This window comes from Tiliqua scincoides, chromosome 1 (assembly GCF_035046505.1).
Source record: "Tiliqua scincoides isolate rTilSci1 chromosome 1, rTilSci1.hap2, whole genome shotgun sequence".
In the NCBI taxonomy this organism is placed as follows: Eukaryota; Metazoa; Chordata; class Lepidosauria; order Squamata; family Scincidae; genus Tiliqua; species Tiliqua scincoides.
In genome coordinates this window covers 70392887-70418051 of record NC_089821.1, presented here as the reverse complement: position 1 = coordinate 70418051, position 25165 = coordinate 70392887, and the positions used below count along the sequence as shown (strand labels likewise).

The window sequence follows — 25165 nt, the reverse complement described above, 5'->3', positions numbered from 1 at the left end:
TCTTTGCACAATTAGGTAATCAGCTTGTGATCTTCATTGACAAGGGATGGTGTGATGGCAATTTCACACATACAGTTTCATAACAGGATTATTTGACTCCACAGATGCTAGAGTGCTTTATCAGTCAGAATAGTCCAAAGTACAATCTTCATATTCTGAAGCAGCGTACCTCTCACCACCAGATACCAAATTTGGGGACAGATATGATGATGATTATTGCCCAGGTTTTGAACCTCCTCAAAGCATCTGTCTGATAGTTGTTGAAAGCTGCAGGCTGGAATGAAATGGGCCAGTAGCCTGACTCCTCCTGTGGCAATTATATTTCCTTCCCTGTCAGTTGTGACCCAACTATACCAATGTAGCATTTGAGACAGCATGGTGTGCCATGTAAAGAAGACCAAAGCGCAAAGATTTGGTAAGGCACATCTGTGTCAAGATTACTGAATCCATTCTCCTACCTGTGATAATGATGTTGAAGAAGGCGGAGTCACCACCTGCATCACACACAAACTCTCCTGAATCCTGCACCCGAGCAGAGGGAATGACCAGACGGCAGTGGGGGCCCTCACTCTCCAGCAGAAGGCTTTCACTTTCTTCCACCTCTTCTCCATCCTTGTACCAGCGAACAGGAGCATCAGGGCGGGAGAGCTCACAGGCCAGCACTATACGTTCTGCAACCTTATAGGCATGAGCCTCTTCAGCATTTGAGTGCACAACCCTTACAGGAGGTTCTGTGGTGGAAAGTAAAACACTATGGATGTGGGTCACTAGAAACAGGCTTACAAATGCCCCCCAACACACACACACACACACACACACACACACACACACAGAGAGAGAGAGAGAGAGAGAGAGAGAGAGAGAGAGAGAGAGAGAGAGAGAGAGATGCAGATCCTTCCTCCAGGGAACTACATTATTTCACTGTACATCTCCAGGGAACTAGCTCAGAAAGTCCACAATGGCAAGATAGTGCCTTATTTTCCTTCCCAAATCCCAATGTCCAGCAGAGGATAGAATCTATCGATCACACCTCAGAATGTACAAAATGTTTTAGAATTCAACTATTCCTTGGAAGCAGGTGGATTTGTTGATGTGTTAGGCGGGAGCCTGGTGAGAGAATTGGAGACTTACAGCCCAATCCTATGCATGACTACTCAGAAGTCCCATTATAGTCAATGGAGCTTACTCTCAGGTAAGTGTGGATAGGACTGCAGCCATATTTAACAGAGGTTTATGCACAGAACTACAAAATGTATACTGTACATATGCCACATATATTTCTAGGTGCCAGCCTCAGTGGTTTGGGGGATAGCATTAGATTTCTCACATGCCAACCCAGAACAGGCCACAATTTCCAATTCCCAGGCACCAGCATCAAATTTCTTACAAATGTGGGAATCCAGGCACCTGGGAATTTCTTCCAGTCTTCCCCACATACAGATCTAATGCCCTAGAACAGGAGTGTCCAAAGTTTTTGGCAGGAGGGCCACATAGTCTCTCTGACATTGTGTCGGGGGCCGGGGGGAAAAATAATTAATTTACATTTAAAATTTGAATAAATTTACATAATTTAAAATGAATATATTAAAGATGAACTTATATGAATGAATGAAGGTCTTGCAATAGCTCAAGACCTATAAAAGGCCTTGCACAAAGCAAGGCTGGCCTTTCCTTTGCTGCTGCTACTGCATCTCAGACGTGAAACAGCATGCAGTGGTGGAAGCCCTCATCCCACAGCTCATGCGAGAGGTCAAACAGTCGCTCTCACACTGAGAGCAGTTGCATTGGGCCAGTGTGGGCTCCAACAAATCTCCGGAGGGCCAGAGGCTCATTGGAGGCTGGGGGCTCCCTGAGGGCCGCACTGAGAGGCCTCAAGGGCCACAAGTGGCCCCAGGGCTGGGGTTTGGGCACCCCTGCCCTAGAACATTATTTCACTGTAGGTGACCTATATAATTTATACTGGTCACAGCCTAATCCTAGCCCCTGCCAGTCCATTGTATACAGTGCTGCTGATGGAGCATATCCTGCATGCTATAGTGGGATGGTGGTGACTAGACAGTCTGGGAAAGGTAAGTAATTTTTTTTACTGTGTTCCTGGAAGTGTTCCAGGCTGAGAAAATGGGGATAATATGCCATGTGCTGCCACCACTGAGATTCACCCTCTCCCATCCTCAAAAAGCCCCCTGCCAGCTCTGCTCTTCCCCCTCCTGCCCTTGAAACACCCCCAGTGCCACCTTACCTGCACCAGCACAGTTTCCAGCAGCCCTGCCGCACATGTGGGGCCTCTGGCCATTTGTGCCAGTGGCCCCAAATGCACGGCAGCAGCACACCTTTTATGATGCTACAGCAGCACTTACAATGGTAGACCAGGAGTTCAACTGTCATAAGTGGCCTGTAGGATTGGGCCATAACTTTTCTCCATATAGAATATTTTTTAAAAAATTTTACTTTTTCTAGACAACTCAGAAGAGAAGCTGTGTTAGACTGCTGTAGTCAAAACAGCAGAGAGTCTTGGGACACTATTGTGTCACTTAATGAAGCATTACAGAAAACTGATGAACAACAGAGAAACCTGTCCCTAGGGAAAGGAAACTTAAATCCGAAATAGCAGAATTACTAACTTTTCACTAAACTGACCCTCCACAATAAAGCATTTCAGCAAAGGCATTTAGCAAACCTACACAACAGAAATGAGAAGGGCTCTGCCATAGGTCAATCACAGGTGAAGAATAAGTCATCCACTCTTTACAATCGAAAGAGGTGAGTAAGAAGTTCCCTAGTCAAACCCGCTCAGACATGTTCAATAGTGGCCTGGAAAAGGAGGGCAGTAATGAGGTAGCTAAATCTTCCTCCAGTATCAGCATAGCCAGATAGCAAGTGATTGGCCAGTTAGCCAAGCCAAACCAAACCAAACAAAACTGGCAAGGGTTGTTGTGAAAGGCCTGCCTTGCCCCAAATTCCAGAAATAATGATTCCTCTAATCTAAATTAAATCAAACTAGATGAATCACTATTTCTTATCTTAAAATTCATGTCTGGGAATCCCACTGACCTGTAACAGTAATGATGAAGAAGACCGAGTCATCTTTTGCATCACACACAAACTCTCCTGAGTCTTGCACCCGGGCTGAAGCAATGACCAGGCGGTGATGAGACCCTTCACTCTCCAGCAGAAGAGCTTCACCCTCCTCCAACTCTTCCCCATCTTTGTACCAGCACACGGGAACATTAGGGCGGGACAGCTCACAGGCCAACACTACCCGCTGGGAGGCCTGATAAGCATGGGCTTCGTTTGCATTGGAGCACACAACCTGCACAGGTGGTTCTGTGGCAGGACAGACAAGTCAAAACAGAGAGTTAGAAATCAGAAGAGGTCTTTGAGGCTGGACCAAACCTTCACTATAGGGCAGTCATTCCCAAATTATATGCTGGAGCACACTCATGTCTCACAAGAAATTACTAGCGTGTGGTAAGAAATAACTTAGTTGAACAGTTCACAAATTTTTTAGCACCACAACCAACCTCATCCTCCATAGTGGGTCACAATGCGATGCATCCTGTATGCCTTACTGGGAGCCCCTGGAGGCAGTTTCCAGGTCATGCCAGGCATGTGGCCCACTTCATTGGCCTCCACAGGCCCCTGAATGCCCTGCAGAAGTGACTTCCAGTTTGCAGAAGCAACTTCAAGTTTGTCACTTCCATGGGGCATTCTGGGACCAGTGGAGGCCAATGGATTGATCACAGGCCTGGCATGACCTGGAAAGTGCCTTTGTCTGGCAGCTCCCAATAAGGCACTGTGGTGCTACAGGGAACACTGTATAAGGCCCAGCGCACATGGGATCATGACCCACCACACACTGGATTGCAGCCCAGTTTGGGAATGCTGACTGAGTTCAATTGTTAATGGCTCCAGAGAGTTTGAAGGACCCACCTACATTGGGGGCTGCTCACTACATCTCCAAGTGATTCACTACTTGCGACTTACCTCCTTTCAGTCAACTAACACTAGGGATGGATAATGTTGTCATATCTCTGCATCAAGTGTGATTGGCCAGTTTGGTTGCTCCAGTACCCACTCACAGGAGGCTACTTGATAAAACTTTTGTATTAATCACTGTTTTTCCTTCCAATCAGGAAGCATCCCCAGAATCATAACATGTAAAAATACAGAGACTGGGCTCTACTGTGGTTGAAATGGGTAAATCTTTGTCAGGGACTTGCTGTTGAGGTCTCCTAAATATATATCAGTGAGGAGAGAAAAATGGCTGGCAAGTCTGAGGAGGGTAAGCCTAGATAATGTCCCAGTTACCTCACCAATGGAGCCAAAACCAAAGCTAACCAAGAGGGAGAATAAAATGACAGGAGCATGAGGCTCCATTGCAAGTATAACAAAGATGCTTCATCTCATTTCAGGAAGCCTGGAGGCTTCAGGAAATGTGGGTGGAAAGGCAGGGTTCCTGTCAAGTCTATAGTCAGCAGTTCATATATCAGCCAGGCACCACCCAGGGGGGACAAAACCCAGAACTCTCCAAGAGTCCCAACAGAGCAAGAGAGAGGAGGAGAATTCAAGGTGATGGGAACTCTCATCCTTCTCATGACTGACACTGGAATTGGGAGTGAGCTACTGGGAAAGGTGAACTGCCTACCCATCACAATCTCACCCTAACACTCCAGTGATTTTTGGGGTATAAGAGTGAAGTGCCACTTTAATTTTAATTCATACAAGAGAATGCTTCAACTGTCCCAAATTTGGAAAACACAAAGATAGGGAATCCTGCCTAATTCAAACCACTGCCCTGAGCCAACAGTTCATGTCTTTTCCTGGAACCACATATTGGCAATCCATAGGAGTCTGCCACAAGGTACAGGAAGGACTAGATGAAGAAGACATGTGAAATTCAAGTGTCATAAAATGTGGGAGCAGTGGAGAGGATTAAGATATAGCTTGGGTATCCCCCCCAGCAGGTACTGTCCTGCAAAGATTCCAGAACAAGGTCTGAAGGCACATTCTGCAGAAACTTTTGGATGTAATAAGCACCTAGATGTGAGATTGCCTGGGAGCCCTGCACATGCTGCCTTGAGTTCCATCATAGCTACAAGGTGGGATATAATGGCAATAACACAAATATAGAGTAAGAAGCTTACACTGGGAGACATCTCTGACCTGTGATAGTGATGTTGAAGAATGCGGAGTCACCACCTGCGTCACACACAAACTCTCCTGAGTCCTGCACCTGAGCAGAGGGAATGACCAGACGGCAGTGGGGGCCCTCACTCTCCAGCAGAAGGCTTTCACTTTCTTCCACCTCTTCTCCATCCTTGTACCAGCGAACAGGAGCATCAGGGCGGGAGAGCTCACAGGCCAGCACCACACGTTCTGCCACCTGGTAGGCATGGGCCTCCTCAGCACTGGAGTGCACAATGCGCACTGGAGGTTCTGTGATGGGAAGAGAGGAAGTCATGAAGTGCCTGCTGCATGTCCAAGGTTGGAAACCAGCTCAAAAAGATATGGAGAGAACAATAAGCTACAGGTACATGAGGGATTGCTTGGTCCAGCAGGTTCAGTGCTGGACTTGGATTTGGAAGGTACAGTGCTGGACTTGGTTCCACTATCATGGTTTGGCCTTGAGTAAGTCACTATTTTTCAACCTCCATTTCCCCACCTGCCCAACAGAGATAAGAGTTACAGCTTCAAAGTGTTGCTGTGAAAATGAGTGGGCACTTGCTCACTTTGTATACACATTACAAAAGTACCATAGAAATGCTAAATATGAATATGTTGGATTTGGATACGGGGGCACATATAAATTTCTGTTTTATCATGGATCTTATCAGCTGGCCTTGGGCAAGTCACTTTCTCTTAGCCTAACCTACTTCACAGAGTTGTTATGAGGCCAAGAAAAAATACTCAAACATGTTGTTAGGCAGAAATTGCAAATAATAACCCCAAGGCTGTCTGTTATTATCTGTCAGGTCTGCAGAACACTTTAGTGATGCTTTAAAGTCCTTAACTCCTGCATCCTCTCAGGTGTTCGGAGGAAGGTCATTAGTAGCCCCATTCTACAAATAACTGAGGCTGGGTAAAGGAACGTTGCCTGGGCCTAACCAGAGAGTTTTTGGCTGAGGGCAAATTCAAACACAGGCTTTCTAGTCTATCACCCTAATCACTGCACCACAGTGAGTTTTCTTCCATTCTCAAAACAGATGGGGAAAACCATCATATCGGCTGGCTAGAGCAGCATTTCTCAACTTTTGTCCACCACTGTACCACTTTACATGGTCCACCTATTGGAAGTACCATCAGAAGTAACCAGCAATGATGTCATCTCCAATTACTTCCAGATTGGGAGGCCAGAAGCAGAGCTACAACACCAAAAAAGGCTCAGGATGTATGGAAGGGCTTTTTCAAGTGTGCAAAAAGCACACCCTAGAGCAGGGGTCTTCAAACTTTTTGGCCAGAGGGCCACATCAAATATCTGGCATGGTGTGGAGGATCAGAAAAAAATTTAAATATAAAATTTAAATAAATAAATTGGAACTTAGATAAGTGAATAAATGAATGAATGGGCTCATTCATTCAACACCTCTGGCCCTCAGAACACTCTCCAGACACAATCACAGTTCTGGTCATGTTCAGCTGAGTGGGCCAGAGGCTTTCAGGAGACAAGAGGTTGACTGCGGGCCGGAAAGAGGCTGGCTTTGGGCCGCATCTGGCCCCCGGGCCAGGGTTTGGAGACCCCTGCCCTAGAGCTCTGCCTGCCAAGCCTCCTCCTACTTTTTGTTGTGTTGCAATCACTGGTCTCACTGTATACCACCAGACACCACCTCAAATATTACCTTTTCTGGCTTCTAGATGATTCAGAGAGGGTACAGGTTAAGTGCTGTTCAGGTAGTACTCTGACTTGTCCTGCCTGATTTTAAAAGACTGTTTAGTCTTCAGTGTTTTCTGTCTTTGATTAAGAGGCTTGCACCTGCTTCCTCTTCAAGAGAACAAAAACGACCCCCCTTTTAAATGAAGCCTTTAGGGCACTCATGACAGCCAGCCACTCAAGCTCATTCCTAGGCCTTTTGACTGGTGATATGCAGCAATGTAGCTGAGCAGGTTTCTTATCTTTTTGTGGTTCAGAAATGGTAAGTCTTACAATTTACATTTACCAATAATTAAAAAAAAAAAAACTCTAAGGAAACCGCAATTCTTATGGTAAGTTTGCAAGTTCCAGAAGGCAAGTTCAAAAAAGATCAGCATTTTAAGTTTTGCAAAATCTGATGTGCCACAATCCAGGGGGCTGAGATGTGGTGGCACCAACACTCCTTACTCCCAAGATCACCCCCCCCCAATAGAAAAACTAGATGTGCCACTGATTGCATGAATCTTTATGTGTGTCTTTATGCTTATGTAAACATGTAGTTGAAGTGGAATGTGTTGCTGTATATGTGGGTACATGAAGGGTTTCCTTCTGTGTTTTTCTTACCACCTGACTATGGAATTGTACTTTTGTTGCTCCAGGATTATTGAGACTGCAGCGATCATAAGAAGTTGCCTTATCCTGAGTAACTGAAATATCTATGTCAGCATTGTCCACACTGACTAAAGTGGCTCTGCAGGAGTCTTTGAGCCCCATCCTGTACATCCTGTATGACGTGGGAGGGAGGTATTTCAGGGTAGGGGGAAAGCGGGTGACAGGCATTCCAGGGGCGGGAGGGCGGGGACCAGGAGGCTGGGAAAGGATTCAGCAGTTATGCCGGATCCTAACCCTGTTCCCAGGCAGCCTGGGGCAGTCCCACGCTGCTCAGATTTGTGCTACCTCTTGAGGTGGCACAGATCCAAATAGCCCCATTGGGACTGCTCTCTTTACCCAGGGTAAAGGGAAGCAATTCCCCTTGCCCTGGGCTGAGCCGCTTTCAGCCTCAATCCTGCCTTGGATGCAGCACAGGCCCACCGGCCTGCCTGCTCCACGGCAGGTTAGGATTGGGTTGTTTGTAGGTTCCATCACCTCCCCTCTTCATGCATCTGTTGTAAACAGGCTTTGTCCAACAAAAATCTGATGCCAAAATATATTTGTTAGCTTTTAAAGTGCCACAAGTCTCCTTATCTTTTCCCCCTCAGTGGAACTGAGCAAGAAAAAGAATCTGAGGACAACAAGGTCTGACGGGAAAAGGGATCCATCATACAGAACCTTAAAGATTCCAGACTGTAAAGCAAGGGTCTCCAAACCCCAGCCCGGGGGTCAGATGTGGCCCGAAGCCAGCCTCTTTCTGGCCTGCAGTCAACCTCTTGACTCCTGAAAGCCTCTGGCCCACTCAGCTGAACATGACCAGAACTGTGCTCTGATTGTATCTGGAGGGTGTTCTGAGGGCCAGAGGTGTTGAAAGAATGAGCCCATTCATTCATTTATTCACTTATCTAAGTTCCATCTCTAATTTATTTATTTAAATTTTATATTTAATTTTTTTCTGGCCCTCCACACCATGACAGATATTTGATGTGGCCCTCTGGCCAAAAGGTTTGGAGACCCCTGCTGTAAAGGACTGAGGGCTCAATCCTATACTTACCTAGCGCTGGTGCTGAACCCTAGTGCCGACACTGGTTGCTGTAAATGTGCCAGAAAGTGCTGTAGGGAGTTGGAAATGCTGGCACTGGGCTGGTGCTAGTCCGATGCCAGGGCTAGCACCAGGAGGAGGAGGATGCTCTGCCACCGGGATAAGCTAAACCACTAGGTGGTAGCATGCCTCTGGGTGGTGCGGGATGGCAGGGTAGAATGAGGGTGGGGTGGAGAAAGGAACTGGGATTCTGAACATGTCTGTAGACTGGAGGAGACCCATTGCGGCCCCTATGCCCTTTCCTTGAAGAGATTCCTGGCAGCTTCCTGGCAGCTAGTGGATACAGCAGTAGCATATGATTGGGCTGGAAGCATAGGATTGGGCTGTCCATTGCTAGCGGACATTTAGCTGCTGGTTTTCCAATTGCAAGTGTCCTATATAAAGCATCATGTACATTAATGCCGCTATAGAACGCAATAATAATTTCACATTAATCAGCTAGAGGGGCCCTCTTATATATTTCATTGCGAGTGAAGGTATGGTTTGTGGTGACATAGAAAACAATACAGCATATATGGAACGCCTTGACTATATAGGACAGATTGGCCTCTTCTCTGACAGTATTTCAGTGGCAGCAGAAAACATGTTTGTTTTCCTTTGCTTATGGGGTTTAGCTGTGAATTGTGTTTTGCTGTTTTCTATTATTTTACTGATTATTTTTAGGAGATTTTATTTTGCTTAATCCAATAATTTTTTAATCTGACTTTTAATTTACTGCAAGCTGCCTCAAGTACCTCTCTTTGGGAGGGGAAAGGAGTGGTAAAGATATTTTAATTAATTAATAACCTGTAACAGTGATGTTGAAGATGGCAGAATCTCCACCCACGTCACAGACAAACTCCCCTGCATCTTGCACCTGTGCAGAGGGAATGATCAGCCGACGGTGGGGGCCCACACTCTCCAGCAGGAGGCCCTCACTTTCTTCCACCATCTTTCTATCTTTGTACCACTGGACAGGAGCATTCGAACAGGAGAGTTCACAGGCCAGCACCACACGCTCTGCAACCTGGTAAGCATGGCTTACCTCAGCATTGGAGTGTACAATTTTCACAGGAGGTTCTGCAATGACAAATAGATATCATGATGGCAGAAAAGGGGGCCCTCATTCATAGGTTGGAGCAAGAGAAAAATGGATACATTACTGAAAATTTGTTTGGAGAGGAAAGAATCGGCTTGCAGGCCAAACTCCTGTTGGCACTAGATCAGAGATCCCAAGACTTGTGTCACAGATGCCAAATGCCCCTTATTTCAAAAGATACCTTTATTTGTAAAGTATTGGCCCCTTTAAATAAGGGTTGGTTGAGTTCCAGTGCTTGGCTACTGGTTCATCCCCACATCAGGCCCTGCAGGTATCTTTGTGACCCAGCACTTTCTTTGCCCTGGTAAAGATTTTTTCCTCCACTTACCATCCACAGTCACAGTGAAACTAACTGCATCATCACCCACATCGCATGTGTATGTCCCAGAGTCCAAATTGCAGACTGAGGCAACCGAAAGCCTGCGGATGCATCCTTCAGACTGGACAACCAGAGCACCTTTGTCCAAGGCCACAGGATTTCCATCTTTGTACCAGCAGGTGGGGGCATCAGGTACAGAGACCTCACACTCCAGCAGCAGAGGCATCCCAGCCAGAAGTGTCTGAAGTCGTCTGGTCTCTGGCACTGGAGTAATGTGTACCTCCTGCAAGGCTGGAGAGAGACAATATGTGAAACATATGCAGCTACAAAACATGAACTTCACAGCATGGCAAACCTTGACAACCAATGGACTACTGTTGTGGCACAGCCATGTTGACACCGACCAAAACAACAGCTACTGGTTTAGGAAAAAATGTGTATAAAACATATATGTGCTCATGTGTGAAAGCTGCTGAAGTTTGGAATTGCTTGGCTGTGAGACCATGAGAAGTGGTCTGTGAGGTCCGTGATGTCTCAGGAAAAAAAAAAATCACCTTTGATTACTTCCAGTGTCTTACAGAGCAAGCAATCTCCCATGGACCACCAAAGAGTGTGGAGACCACCCATAGTCACAATCACTTAAGTGTCAGCTATAGTTTTGGTCGTCCATTTGCTGTCCTCTCTGATAGTCTGTAGGGGACCACTGGGAAGACAGACCACCAGAGAGGGTGGAGGCCAGACCACCTATAGCTGCATGTGGTCCACAATGATTCCAATTTTTGCCTCAATGGCCCGCAGGCTCCTAAAGATTGCAAACCACTGCTATAATAGGATCAGATGCTGTAGGACATTGGTCTCTAAACTTTTTGGCTGAAGGGCTGCATCAAATATCTGGTACAGTGTTGAAGGCCAGAAAAAAAATTAAATATAAAATGTAAATTTAAAGAAATACATTAGAGAGGAAACTTGAATGAATGAATAAAGGAATGTCCAATGCTCAAATGTCCAGGACTTCTCCAAGCACAAACTCAGCCCAAGAAATAAAGCACACACTTAAATGGACCCCCATTCCCTGACCCTACAAGCAGAACTCTGGTTGTGTTTGGTCAGCTGGACCAGAGGTTCTCAGGGGATCAGAGGCTGGCTGCGGGCCGGATAGAGGCTCACCGCAGGCTGCATTTGGCCCCCAGGCCGGGGTTTGGAGACCCTTGCTGTAGGACTACAGATGTCTTGATTTTGACCAAATTGGGTTATGTCAGTTTTACTTAAGTTTTCAGCAAAGATGAAATCACTGAAACTCAAAATAAACAGAAGTTATTCAAATTAAACTAGTGTGATAGAGAGGAATATGTTTCACAGTGAGAAAATGGAAATATGAGAAGGATTCAAATTCTCAGAGATCATAATCTCTGATTATGAAAGATCCCAGGGGATCTTTCCCAGGAAAGATCCCAGGGGCAGGAAAACCAAAGAAAGTGGGCAATACTGGAAAGATCAGAGGGCCAAACAACCACAAATTGCATGGAAGATCTATGATTGGATTTCCCAATGTTTTTTACTTCAGAGTAGTTGAGGTGAGGGCTCTAATTTTGATTGCAGCAGTGACATTGCAGAAAGGGATACCTAGCCCTTCTCCCCTACACCATTTTCTGGTTCAAATTTCCCCCACCCACAACAGGTGCTATGTCCCACACCAGAAAAATGCAGGTGCTTCCTTCTCTATACCATGCAAACAGCACTATCTTTTTCATGGGATGGTAGCTTGCATGTAATTATTCTGATTAAAGTCAGTTCTCAATGTTGCCCAGACCCAGCCAAAGGCTCACCTTGCACATGCAGAGTAGCACATTCTTTCACTCCATTGACCTCAAATCGCACCTCAGACTCACTTGCTGCTAGCTGTACATCTTTGAGCTGTAAGGCATGGTCCACCCCACTGTGTAAAATCTGGTACTGCTGGTTTTCCTCCTCCTTCTCTAGTTTTTTCCCATTCAAGAACCAGTTTCCACACACAGCAGCTGAAAGCTGCACTGAGAAGGTGGCAATCTCACCAACACGAACACTAGCATCCTGCAGTCCTCTTTGTACCCGGGCCCTGGGCACTATAAGACAAGACAAAGTTTGGGGGTTTAGTCTCAAAGGCAGAATGTGCACATGGACACACATGGAAAAATGGCATTAATCTTATGAAGAAAGGAAATAGAAGGCACTTGTCCAGTGTCAGCTGGGCAGGGCATAGCAGTCTGATGCATGTGATGAATACAAATGGAAAGCAGATGCTCAGTCTAAAGCATGCAAGTTAGCTAACCACGACACTCCTTTGCCCTGTGGACGTTTCTGCCCTTTTGCTCCAGCCCAAGGACATTCTTCTCCTCCTTTGAGAATGAACTATATTAAAAGACAATATGCTATATGGATCATACCCATTTAGGTTCAGACACTGATATCTTAAATTTTGAAAAAGGAAGTATTGAGATCTCCTACCTGCCTGGAAGTTATACCCTCTGATCTCCATCAGATCCATCCATCTCCTGGCTCTAAATGTATGGGGTCTGGCTGTGGTTATTCATGGGCAAAAGCAAAGGTTTTCTACATGTGCTCACATGCACTATTATTTTCCCATTATTTTATGTTGAAAGTCAAACCCTATTATTGAAACAGCTTCCAGGCTCTGAGGAGTCTTGCAAAGAGCATACAATGACAATGTTGTAAGATATGCCCTGGCAAATTCAGGTGCACTTCCTGAGGAAGCCTGGGCAGGAGGTACATCAGATGCGATGCTCTTCCCTTCAAATGTTGGGTGCAGCTTGGCAGGCAGGTTGCTCACCAAGGTACAGGAAATTTTACTTATTTTTATTTATTTGATTTTTACTCCACCTTTCTCCCCGAAGGGCACTCAAGGCAGCTAGCCAAAGTTGCAGTGACTATAGCACTTTCTCATAGGAGAAGGAGCAGCAGAATTTCGGCTGCAGAAGCCCCTAGGAAAGTCCAATGGAAAAAAGAGTAGAGGACATGGTTAAGTGATGGAGCAGAGAAATGGAGAAGACAAAAACTGAATTTTCAAAAAGCCTGGGCTTGAGCAAGGACATTACCCACACACTATGAGGGAGAAGAAGGGCTTACCAAGGTGCACTGAGCCAGGGAATTCCACATGCCCGCTGCACCCATACTGATTGGCAGAACACACACGGAAGCGGTAGTCAGCCTCCTGTGGCACTCCATCACCTGGGACTTCAACCATGCTGGCAACATCAGTGGTGAGGCAAGCCACCCACTCAGTCTCTCCCACCGCCTGCCGCTCTAGGATGTAACTGCTGGGAGGGCTGCGGTGCACATCAGGCGGTGGGCACCATGTTAGGAGGGCGGCATTGTTGTGTGCTGTGCACATCCTTGCTGCTACAGGCGCACTGGGCGGGATCCTTTTGGCACCTGGAGAAAACAAAGTATGGCTGTCATCCTCTCACCTTACTAATGTGGGTCATAAACCACTGGGAAGTCTCTGCAAGTTCCATTGCAACAAATGAGATCAGTGCATGAACACAATAATTAATTATATTTATAGCCCTACAGGTAGACCACAGCTGCCATACAAGGACATCTGCAAGAGGGATCTGAAGGCTTTAGGAGTGGACCTCAACAGGTGGGAAACCCTGGCCTCTGAGTGGCCCGCTTGGAGGCAGGCTGTGCAGCATGGCCTTTCTCAGTTTGAAGAGACACTTGGCCAACAGTCTGAGGCAAAGAGGCAAAGAAGGAAGGCCCATAGCCAGGGAAACAGACCAGGGACTGACTGCACTTGCTCCCAGTGTGGAAGGGATTGTCACTCCCGAATTGGCCTTTTCAGCCACACTAGACGCTGTTCCAGAACCACCACTCAGAGCGCAATACCATAGTCTTTCGAGACTGAAGGTTGCCAACACACAAACACCCTTCCTTTAAGAAGTTTAGGGTGGAGTCCATTGTTCTCTCTCCCCCCCCCCATTCATATTCACATCAATTCTTTGAGGTTTACTCAGATGGCAGATGGTGAAAATTTCAAGATCACCCAATGAGCCTCATGGCTATGCAAGGATCTGAACTCTAATTTCCCTAGTTCTAGTCCAACTGCTACATCTTGATGGTTCCAGTTAATAGCTCATATTCATTTCAACAAGACTTACAGAGGTCAACTTCCTGATGGATTGTGCTCCTACCATATTCTATTTATTTATTTCTAGTTATTTTTTTAACCCACCTTTCAGCTTACAAAGGGGTCCCCTTGAATTGTAGCAAATGCAAATGATACAGAACAGGCATCACATGTAATACCAGAAGTCTGCCAGGTCAGGCACACCTAACAGAGGATCCATCCAAGCAAGCTGAGCCTTGAACTCTCAGTACTGATGGTGGTGGTAGCACCCAATGCACTATCAGGGTCAGGTGGAGAGTGCCAAGAGGGCCCAGTGCATTACTTTTCTCAAGGGCCTCCAGAAACCTAGCATGAAACTGATCCATGCTCCCAGGCATGAAACCCAACAAGAACCCTTGCTGTTGCACTCTAATTCAGCTGCAGTTTCCAAATGTTTTTCAAGGCTATCCCCATACAAATAGACTCTAGCAAGTTACTGAGGGAGGGAAAATGGAGATCTCATTTCAGCTAAAAAAAAAACTGAGCCTGTAGTCTGGTCCATTATGTATCTGGACTCCCCACAAATAAGAACAGATTTGGGAAAAGTAGGTTAGACAGAAGGTGCTATGAAACACCAGGCTGATGCAGTGAATGTAGAAATATGTCCTTCAATTGAGGATCTACCCAAAGGCTACATTTATATATGTGAAATAAAACTCCAGTGGTTTTTTGAGAGGGGGTTGCTTTGAAACGGGGAAATTTGGAACAAATGAGTGGCAGAAGGGATGGGCATAGCACTTAGCCCTTTCCTTGTCTAGATGACCACTTTCCAAATGGCCTTCCTTCCTTCCTTCCTTTTGTAAAATTCTGTCGGGTTTCACTGCATGCATTTGTGTGTAATGTTTAGTTAGGCCCTCAGAAGCCGGGAGCTCTATCAGCAGCACAATAATCTCAGTGAGTGAGTACTTAAACTTTGCGTAATGCAATCCAGTGGATTTAGAAGTTAATCTGAATTTGGGAGTTGCTCAATGTGGGTTTTTTAGTGTATAATTCAGAACTGCAAATTCTAGGGCTGGAAAAATATTTCAAATTCTTAGGTGATAGCATCAAATTTATTCTAGGCCTCCTGGCCACCAGGCTGCATTCAAGAGTAGAGGGAGGGACTGCTTAATCATTTCTCTCTGTTTTTCCTTGTGTGAGAAAGCAGAGCAGAGGTGCAATTCTGAGTGGACAAACACCAAGAAGGAAAAAGATAAGCATGCCCTTTCTCCCCACTATTCTATGATTATGTACTGTGCTGAAACAGATTAGACGCAGTGGTTCTCACACGTTTAGCACCGGGACCCATTTTTTAGAATGAGAATATGTCAGGACCCACCAGAAGTGATGTCATGACTGGAAGTGACATCATCAAGTAGGAAAATTTTTAACAATCCTAGGCTGCAATCCTACTTACACTTACCCAGGACCCAGTAAGTCCCATTTACTGTCATTGCTAAAAGAATATACATAGTAGCTTCTTAAAAGTACAGGTCTGTAACACTTCCCAAAATGCAGTAACATACTTGTAGCATCAAGTCTAATATATTAAAAGTAAAATATTTAAATGAATGGGGACCCACCCAAAATTGACTCGCGACCCACCGAGTGGGTCCCGACCCACAGTTTGAGAAACACTGGATTAGAGTATATTAGTTAACATCAGAATATTGATTTAATATTCTGGGGTAGTTCAGCTCAGCACCACACAATATTCTGCACAACCTTGGAATGATTCTACTTACAGTCCTTGGAATGATTTTAATTACAGTCCAGTCCTAAGGACCTTTACACCACAAGAACAAGTGCTGAGGAACAGGAAATTGTTCCCCACACCCAGTTGAGAGGCTACTTTTGGGACTGCAATTCACATCAGGGCAATTTAAAGTACTAGATTCTGTGGCTAGCTAGATTTTGCCCCCAGACAGTTCCATCCTGTTGTCCTACTCACATTTGACACGAAGCTGTGCTGAAGTCTGTGACTCGCCCGCTGAGAAAGTGATTACCCCTGCGTCATGCCGTGTTACATGCACCAGGACCAGCAGGTGGGTTTTCCCAAAGCTCCTGATCAGGGTATGTGGTGCCTCCACTAGTTCCTGCCCATTACGGCCCCAACTTGGCCCCTCCACAGGTTCCTGAGTCTCCACGTAGAAGACAGCATTCTCCCCTTCCATCACATCCAGCTTCCGCGGCAACCGCTTCACAATCAGGCCTGAAGGAAAGAGCTGGGCAGTTATTATGAGAGAAAGAGCCCCAACACAACACAATTGCCACTATATCAATCCTGGCTTGACTGCCCCACCTTGCACTGACAGCTCCCCAACGCTGCGGCCTTTGCCCTCCATCTCACATAAATAGACGCCATCGTCATCAGCTCGGGCATCCCGCACCGTCAGTCGCCGCAGAAGGCCCTGCTCCTCCATCAGATACTTGGGACTGGGCTGCAGGCGTTTATCTTCAAGATACCACACAGTAGGGATGGTGTCAACAGGCACTTGGCACTCTAACACAGCATCCTGGCGTTCCAGCACTTCCACATCCACCAAAGGAACCTGAAACCTCAGGCGGGGCTCTACAGAAAAGAGACACAAAAGGGTCTGGCTGTACCTGGGAACCTGAGAGTGGAGCAAGGTCCATATCCACAGAATCAAACTTAATCCCCAATGAGCTACAGGGTTAGGGAGGGTTAAGACACAAGGGTGCTGGGATTCAGCAAAATGTCACTACCTCAAAAACTTCCATGTCTTCATTGCTATCACAACCCTCCTGCCCCAATCCTCAGGCTTTCTCACGTTTGTTTCATAACCAATCATAGTTCCTCTGTCCATCTGGACAGGCTTTCACTTCAGACTTTATCAAGCCCACCTGGAGTCAAGAAGCTCTTGACATGGTTCTTCTTGCACCAAGGAGAACTTGCCGCCATGCTTTCCTGGTTCACATACCACCTACTTACCCTCCCTCCATACCCTCATCCTTCATGAGAGAGTATGAAAGACCTCAAGTTAAACCTTTGTTTGACTTTGCCACAGGGAGTAATCAATAATGTGGGCACAGGCTTTAAGGAATATTAAATCATATGCGTTATGAATACACAAGGCAATTTTTACAAACGCAGCAATTTTTCTTGCCCACAACCATTTCTAGCATATTTTGTCATCCAAAACAATATGAACATAATGGCCTAGCTTAATTGCTTCCAATGTTGCCTCTGGGTATAACAGCTTTAGGAAATGCATCAAGGAATGTATAACAGGTGCCTGCCCCTCCTTTGTCTACCAAGCGGGATGTAAAAGTGTGTATGGAAGAAAATCTTTATTCTCCTTAGAAGGGTTATTCTGAGAGGTGGCAGAGTGCTAAGTGGGTGGCATGTGGTATCTTTAGCACTCGACCCTCTTGCTGTCAGTTCCCTGGGGCCCAGTGCAAGGAACAACTGCTGCCTTCATAACAACCCAAGGGAACAGAGATGACTTTGTGGGAAACAGCCATAGCCCAGGACTCTGGTGTCTGGAAGGGGGTTGCTCAGAATGCACAACTGAATTCACTGCTAGAAAAAGAGAAACGAGTGTCTCAAATCAGTCTTCTGACTCAAACCCTGTCTTCTGACCTGAAAGCCCTTTTCCTTCATCAGATGTGAAAATTTCTCTTACCGTAGCCAGCAGTCAAAGAAATACACTTTGCACATGAACAGGGCATTTTCATCTTTTCAATCACTATATGCTTCTTGAGTTGAGAGCTGGCACTGAAAATTGCTGTTGGAGTTTGAACTTGGCACAAATTAATCCCTAAATGAGCTTCTTTTCATACCATGAAGGACACTAATAAAGTATCTTTCAAAATTATCACCGTATTTTAGAGGGCTAATAACTTTGAAAGAATGTCTGGGGCCTGAGCCATACAGATGAAGTGGTAAAACTATTCCTGACTTCTCAGCTTGATAGCTAAGATAGCTGTTGGTAGAAGTGAGATTCACATGTTTGAACAATCCTCCACAGAAAACTCGCATTGCAGGGAGAAGCCTCAGCTGGAACTCTTACCTCTAACATCTCATTTTCTATATGCAGAGAGTATCTTATAGGGAAATAATGAATGACAACTGGAAGTGATACAGTCCAGGAACAGTTCTACACCTCATCTGTGCAGTCCAGGTTTTCCTTCTGTTGGTTGTAATCATCCATAAACTTTAAATGAGCCACTGTGGACCTGGCTGTTTTCTCCACTTGTGCAACCCCATCACTGCAACTAGCCATCTCCTTTCAAGCGGAATGCTTCCTTCAACCCTTCATCCACTCAGGCTCCCATCGTGACAGATGTTTTGCCTATTTTTAAAAAGTCCCAATGAAAGCAGGCGCTCTAGAGTCTCTGGGTAACATGTTCCATTGCGTGGCTATTCTTATGGACAGAAAAATCTTCCTGGCATCTCATTTTCCTCTTTTGGGTCAAGCCCATTCCCTCCCCCCTCACCTGCCCTTCAGAGATTCAGAGAACAGTTGTTCCCCTTCCTACTAACTGCATATTTTGACATATAACAGAGGACTGTTATCACACATCCACCCCACTCCAACCCCCACCCAGTGAGCTTCTCTTCCGCACACTGAACAGGCCTGCTTCATCTCTTGCCCTTCTCTTCAACCTACAAGCAAGGCATGCTGTTTATCAGCTTTGCATCTGTCCTCTGAATCCCCTTCTACATTCATGACTTTAGGTCTCAGCCAGGCAGCCATTCCAGAGCATTTGCTCCATTCATGAATTATGTCTCATCTAAAATAATTTTGTAAGCCTTCCCTTCCTTTATCACACTTTGCCCCATTTTAACCAATACCCCTCCCCTCTTCTTTGGGGCTTTCCATTCCATTCCTGTACATTCACATTACAGTACAGCAGTGGTTATCAAACTTTTTAGAAACTCATGAACCTGCTGCCTGATTTATAATTCCCAATGGGTGTGAGTAAAATGGTGATTTGGTTGTTTAACCCTTGATGCACATAGCCTAATCTGCCCTATCAGTTTTGTGAACCACCAAAAATTGGGTAACAACCCACTAGTGGGTCCTGGACCCACAGTTTGCAAACTGCTGCAGTACAGTATTATACATGGTTCTGTGCCTCTCTACAAAGGCCTGGATCACTGCAAAATGAAAAGCCACATCTACTGGTACTGAGGCAGCATGAAGGGCTATGGGAAACTCTAGGAGCAGGTAGGCGTTTGCACAATCCAGGCTGGTCAATAGCAATGTTGGCTAGAATGCTGACAAAGAACTGGCTGTTGTTTATTCTGGCACAGACTCTTACCCCAAATGCACTTCCATCTTAAAGGCTGAGGCCTAGTTCTCAGAAACAGCAGATGCCGCAGTAAAAAGGTTCCCAGGCTCTGCTGCCTCAGATTTACATGGGAGATCACATGATTAAATGGTCCTCCATATAAAAAACACTAGCATACGGGGAGAAGGCAGGGCTTTGTGGGTAAGGCTTTTCAGAAATCCACTGGAAAGAACAAGGGAAGTGTGCATTAAAGGAGGTGTGGCCAAGCTTAGCAGAGGAGACCAAGAGCTGGGAGATTTTCTGCAACAGAATCCTCATAGTTAAAAACTACAATAAATTATTTAACATGCAATAGTGCTTGGACAGCACATTGGCTAGAAATCTTCTCCTGGCATCTACTTTTGTATGTGCAATAAAAAGTATTTTAAAAAGGAGAGCAGCATTATAAGATCCCCCCCACAGACTGTACAATGCAGGAATTTTTACCACCTCATCTGCTATTGTTGTATGAGGCCTTGGGATGTTCTGCTAGCCAGCAAACGTTTCTTTTTCTGTTCTTTTAATCAGACTTTTCACACACAACCAGCTGAGTAGAATTGATTAATACATGACAAAGCTGAATTGGATCCACTGGACCCAATCCTGATTTTGATGCATTTGATGTTCTGCACGGAGCTTTCACTTGTATGGTTTCTGCGCATGTAGACTCTGTTCAAATGGCCCAATTAATGCACATTAGTGAGGAGCGAGGTCATTGGCACAGTCCTACTGCAACCTTCACACACCAATTACTTCATTCCACTCATATTTGTTGTGTAAAAGGTTATGCCTTTTCCCAATTCAAGACAGAAGAGTATACCACCAAGCCATCTGTAAATGCTCTATTTCGCATGTCATGTCCTATCTCTTAATGTAGGAAACGTTTCCTGTCTAGCCTTGTACTTGGCACCTGACCTGCTCCTGGCTGAGCACCCAAACCACTCAGCACTTCATACTCACTGTCACTGGCAAGTGGCATTTACACTCCCCATTCCTAGGCAAGAATGTACCAGAAGGGTAACCCAAACACCTCAGCAAGCAGCAAGCATGCAGCAAACAGAACTCTACTTGCCAGCCCCACCACCACTGCAAACACCCCGCTGTGGCCTGCTACATCTCTTGACCCATACAGTTCTTGTTTGCCACTTCCATGTGAGAGCTCCTTGGCTCTAGGACTCACAAGTAGAATGCCTACTCTGAAGGCTGTGCTTCATTTGCTGTATCACTTTTAGATAAAAAACAGTGAATACAATCCCACTCTGGAACAACTAGTTCCTTGGTTCATTATCTCATCTAAGGCGAAAGTGGTCCTCTAGCAGGTCACAGGCCCTGTGGACATGGTCTGGACTATGAACTAAGAGGAAGGCTCAACCTAAACTCAGAATACATGCTGTATTGTAGCCTCAGGTAATACTCTGTGTTTAGTTTACATTCTCCACTCTGTTTCTGCATTACTATGCCCACAGTGGTTGGTCCTAGCTCCTGTATTTTAGTGCTTGTGAGTAACAGGCTCCCCTGTTTTGCCCTCCAATAGGAAAACTTCATATTCTATCCCTTGGTGGTAGCCATATTTCTCTTGCCCCTCCTACATGTTTCATTCTGTCCTCAAATAACTCTCCCCCCACATAATGCCCCCCAAGGGATAGGACACCCCAATTCAGTGCGGTACACCCATACACATCACTCTGTCTTTTCTCTCCATGGCATGGGTACCTTTGACACGGAGGCTCACAGAGCTGAGAGTCTGGCCAGCTGTGTTGCAGGCTGTGCACACATAAAGCCCACAGTCCCGCGCTGTGCAGTAGAGCACCTTGAGGATGAAGTAGCCCTCCCTGTCCTCATAAAGCAGGTGCCTCCTTCCAGGGGACAGCACCTTCCCATCTTTCTGCCAGACAATCTCTGGTTTGGGCTTGCCAGTTACATAGCAGCGGAATTTGGCATGCTTCCCTTCGTTCACAGTAAAGATCTTTGTAGTGGATAGGCTGGGAAGCACTTCTCCATTCTGCCTGGCTTCTGATACCATATTTTGTCCAGGGCGATGCCGCTGCCTCTTATCTTCCAGAGCATCTGGCTGTTTCTTGAGATGGCAGTTTGAGGGCACATCCTGAAAGGAACCATCATGGGGAATGCATGTCACAGAGTCTACCAAGAGCACTGCTGCAGCCATGGTCTCTCCAAAACTGTTCTGTGCCCTGCACACATAGACACCTGCATCTGGAAGACGAGTGTTGTAGATGTGCAGAGAGTGCCAGTCACCAGACTCTACACCCACTTTATAATGGCTGCTCTCAAAGATGTCTGACAGCTTGCGTCCATCCTTCTCCCACTCAAGCTGCCCCAAGACCCTGCATGAAAAGGTCACATCCTCTCCTCGGCTCACCCGTGTGGAGGTTGGCCTGCTCAGGAAGATTGGAGCCTGGGTGTCAAGATCTCCCTTTGGTTTCAGTTCTGTGGCTGCCTCCACTTTGAAGGTAGCAGCTGCATAGGTTTCACCCACACTGTTCTTAGCTTTGCACACGTAGCGTCCACTGTCCTCTGGACCAGCCTGAGAGACCAGCAGGCTGTATGCATTCCCATCGGCCTGCACAAGCATCCGGCCTGATGGCAACTCCAGCTCGGAGCCATCCTTCTCCCAAGCAATGCTAGGACGTGGCTCACCAGCCACTTGCCATTTCAATACTGCATTGGTACCACTCTGCACTGTGAAAGTGCGGGGGTAGGCCAGAAATCGGGGGGCTCCACCAAAAGCATCCATCATGGGCTCAGTCAGGATACCACTGAGGCCAGGGACCTACAGAGAGTCAGATCAAGAAAGGATTATAGCAGAAGAAGCTGGAAACTGCAGCAAGGTATAATCATCATCATCGTCATAGTTAATTTATTTGATTTATATTCCACTCCATCTCATTGGCTCCGAGCAGCTTCTGGTATTTTTTCTACATGTTAGTACAGTAGTTCTGAGCCTAAGGGACCTTAAAGAAAAGAAGCTTTATTTTGGTTACAAAAAAGCATAGAAGTTATAGCATCAGCTTGCTGAACTGTATCTAATAACTAAGCTATAGTACTAATTGATCCCCATCCAAGCATATTCAAGAAGGCATACAACCAAAGACGCCAACTCTAGTGTAGCAGACTTTTGAGGTTAGAGTTGTGGTGTAAGCATGCTGCCTTGTTTTTGAGTCAGCAACCTCCAACATGCTGTTCTTAGAGTCCCCTTTTAATCCCTTCACAGTTTATCATGCTGCCCTTCCTCCAAGGAGCTCAGGATAGCATCCTAAGTTCTCTGCCTTTTCCCTCTCTGTTTTATCTTGACAAGAACTCCATGAGGTAGATTAGGCTGAGAGACAGTGACTGGCCCAAGGTCACCCAGTGAACGTCATGTTTAAATTAATTTTGCTTTAACATTGAAGGATGAGGAAGGTGCTCTTCACTATGATCCAGCACACTCAACCAAATTGGAATGGCATGTGAAGTAAACAGATTGGTGCTCAGTTGGGCATGGAGGGAAGTGATTGTGTAATCATTTTCCTGTGCACCCATCTCATTTTTATCATGCCACCGTTCAGCCCACTTTCAGCAGCTTTGCAGTGGCGCTATAAAACCTGGGTTGAGTGGCCAGCAAGGCACCCAGTGTCTGTGACAGTGAACTGAGTACACAGTTACTCAATCCACATAGTTCTCACCAGCCTAATTTGGTTGTGTGAACAAACTCTGTCACTACCTCAGATTACTAGTAAGAATATTTATATATTGTACTGCTTTTCACCAAAAATATGTGTCCTTAAGCCGACAACCCTGTTTTACATAATCCCATGGTGAAAATAAGATATCAACTGCTCCCCAGGGACACAGAGTCCATCAAACTCTCTCTCTCTCTCTCTCTCTCTCTCTCTCTCTCTCTCTCTACCCTGTTGCACAGTGGTATCACACCAAGGTCACTGTAGAAACATGGGATTTTGAGGATAATTCTATGCCTTCTGATGTGCAAGAGATCCACCCACATTTTGCTTCATACAGTAATCTCATCCACCATGAGGCCCTGCTCACAAATCCCTTCATTACTCTGTCTCTCTGGGCATTCCAGAAAAATTAACACCCAACTGATGTCTGTCAATAAAAGAAGAAAGACACAATACAGGGGTAGAACTAGGTTTCCCTCTTTTGTAGGACAGCCATAGAGGGGTGAGGAGAAATATAATGTATGGTTACAATCATATCCCCTTACTGAGTTACAGTAAGAATACCCCAGCCCAGATAGCTACCACATGGCCTGAGGAGCAGAAGGCCACCAGCCCACAAAAATGGCAGTGATTCTAATGATTATTTTATCTAGCACATTCCAAGTGCTCAAAGTGCTTCACATAGAATATTAGGTAGGTCAGCGGTATTATTATCCCCATCTTGTGGAGTTAGGAGAGGAGAGCTGAAAGAATAGTGCCTTTCCTAAGAGCCACTTAGCGAGTGCATGGATGAGGTGAGCATTCAGCTAAGTACTTCCCAGCTTGCATTCCTTGCCCTACACCACCTCCCAGAGACTCCTGATCCCCAATCGACTTAACTGCAGGGGCATGCCTGCCATATCGTGCATTCCTGCCATATCGTGCTTTGTGTAGTGCTTCACTGATAACTTGCTTTTACTGCAGTGCAGACCCCATGGGACGGGAGGGACAAAGGGAGAGAGACCATTCCAAGAGGGGCCCAAAGATTCTTCACTTTTCCCCAGCATTCACTCACTCAAAGGGCTTGCATTTTCTGCACGAAAATTACTGATAAGGAGGGGAGAGATTGGTGCAGGGTACTTGATTCAGTGGAAGTGGAGGCATCACAGGGAGAGGAAAAGCTTTTGCTTCCATGCAGGGCTGTGACATTGTGCTGGGTCCTGGTGTAGTTCAACCCCCTCCCAAACTTCAAAGCAGGCAAATTCTGACTCTTGCCATTTCCTTTGGTATGCCAAAGTCAGCCCCAAACCTTTCCATTTCATTCATCACTCAGTGAGGGGCTGGTTGCTAATCCTACAGCCAGCTAGCATCACTCCCAGGAGCCCAGCATGCCATCATGATAACTTTGCCGCCCTCCAACTCCTCCCATGTTCCGAGCCGTTATTCCCACAGTGACACTTACCTAGTAGGGGGAATGAGAGGCAGGCTGTGAGGGCAGCCGCCTGCCTTCCTGTCTGCACTCACTAACCTTAAGCCACCTCATGCATTCACCTGACAACTGCACCTTTCTGTCAATAGTTCTTGCTTCTCCTCCTCCTCCTCCTCTTCCTCCTCCTCTTGTCAGACTATTTCCATCTGTCCAGCCATCGTTCTGTCCAGTCACCAGCTGCTGTCTTCCATTGGTCTGTCTTTTTCCTTACAACACCCCAGACTGGGTATCCCTGCTGTTTACTTGCCAGTCCTGCAGTGCCCCCCACACACGCTCCCCGCCCCTCACATGCTGCGGGTCCCTGGCCTCCGTCTGTGTTACTCGCTCGGCGTCTGAGAGCAGGGACGAAGAAGCGTTACAAATGCCTGCAGCTGCTGTCCCCAAAAATACCCTCTGATGACATGGCTGGGCTGATAAGCGGGGGCTGGGGCTTGGCTAAGTATAGAGCCCAGCAGGGAGGAGCACAAAGGCATCCCTTAGCCCCAGAGCTGCCTCAGGCATAGCCCACCTCAGTGGAGGGGAAGGGCAAAGGGTCACCATGGCCCCAAAGCAGGTTGGAGCATCCCTTAATGACACCC

General features: G+C 46.2%; 1 protein-coding gene across 4 annotated transcripts in view; it reads right to left on the bottom strand.

Moving 5' to 3' along the window:
- The window catches only part of OBSL1 (obscurin like cytoskeletal adaptor 1), a 58416-nt gene extending 33461 nt beyond the window's left edge, over nucleotides 1–24955 (bottom strand). For 2 of the 4 annotated variants that reach the window (XM_066611560.1, XM_066611562.1), the window contains exons 1-11: nucleotides 24561–24955; nucleotides 21153–22230; nucleotides 16444–16713; nucleotides 16093–16353; nucleotides 13121–13426; nucleotides 11824–12099; nucleotides 10007–10288; nucleotides 9387–9659; nucleotides 5164–5436; nucleotides 3052–3324; nucleotides 459–731 (exon numbers count right to left, since the gene is read on the bottom strand). In XM_066611560.1, the coding sequence (XP_066467657.1) occupies nucleotides 459–731; nucleotides 3052–3324; nucleotides 5164–5436; nucleotides 9387–9659; nucleotides 10007–10288; nucleotides 11824–12099; nucleotides 13121–13426; nucleotides 16093–16353; nucleotides 16444–16713; nucleotides 21153–22197 (3532 nt within the window). In that variant the 5' untranslated portion in view covers nucleotides 22198–22230; nucleotides 24561–24955. The remainder of the gene's footprint in view (nucleotides 1–458; nucleotides 732–3051; nucleotides 3325–5163; nucleotides 5437–9386; nucleotides 9660–10006; nucleotides 10289–11823; nucleotides 12100–13120; nucleotides 13427–16092; nucleotides 16354–16443; nucleotides 16714–21152; nucleotides 22231–24560) is intronic. The other 2 variants (XM_066611561.1, XM_066611563.1) reach the window with 2 other exon arrangements.
- Between the last annotated feature and the right edge of the window lie 210 nt (nucleotides 24956–25165).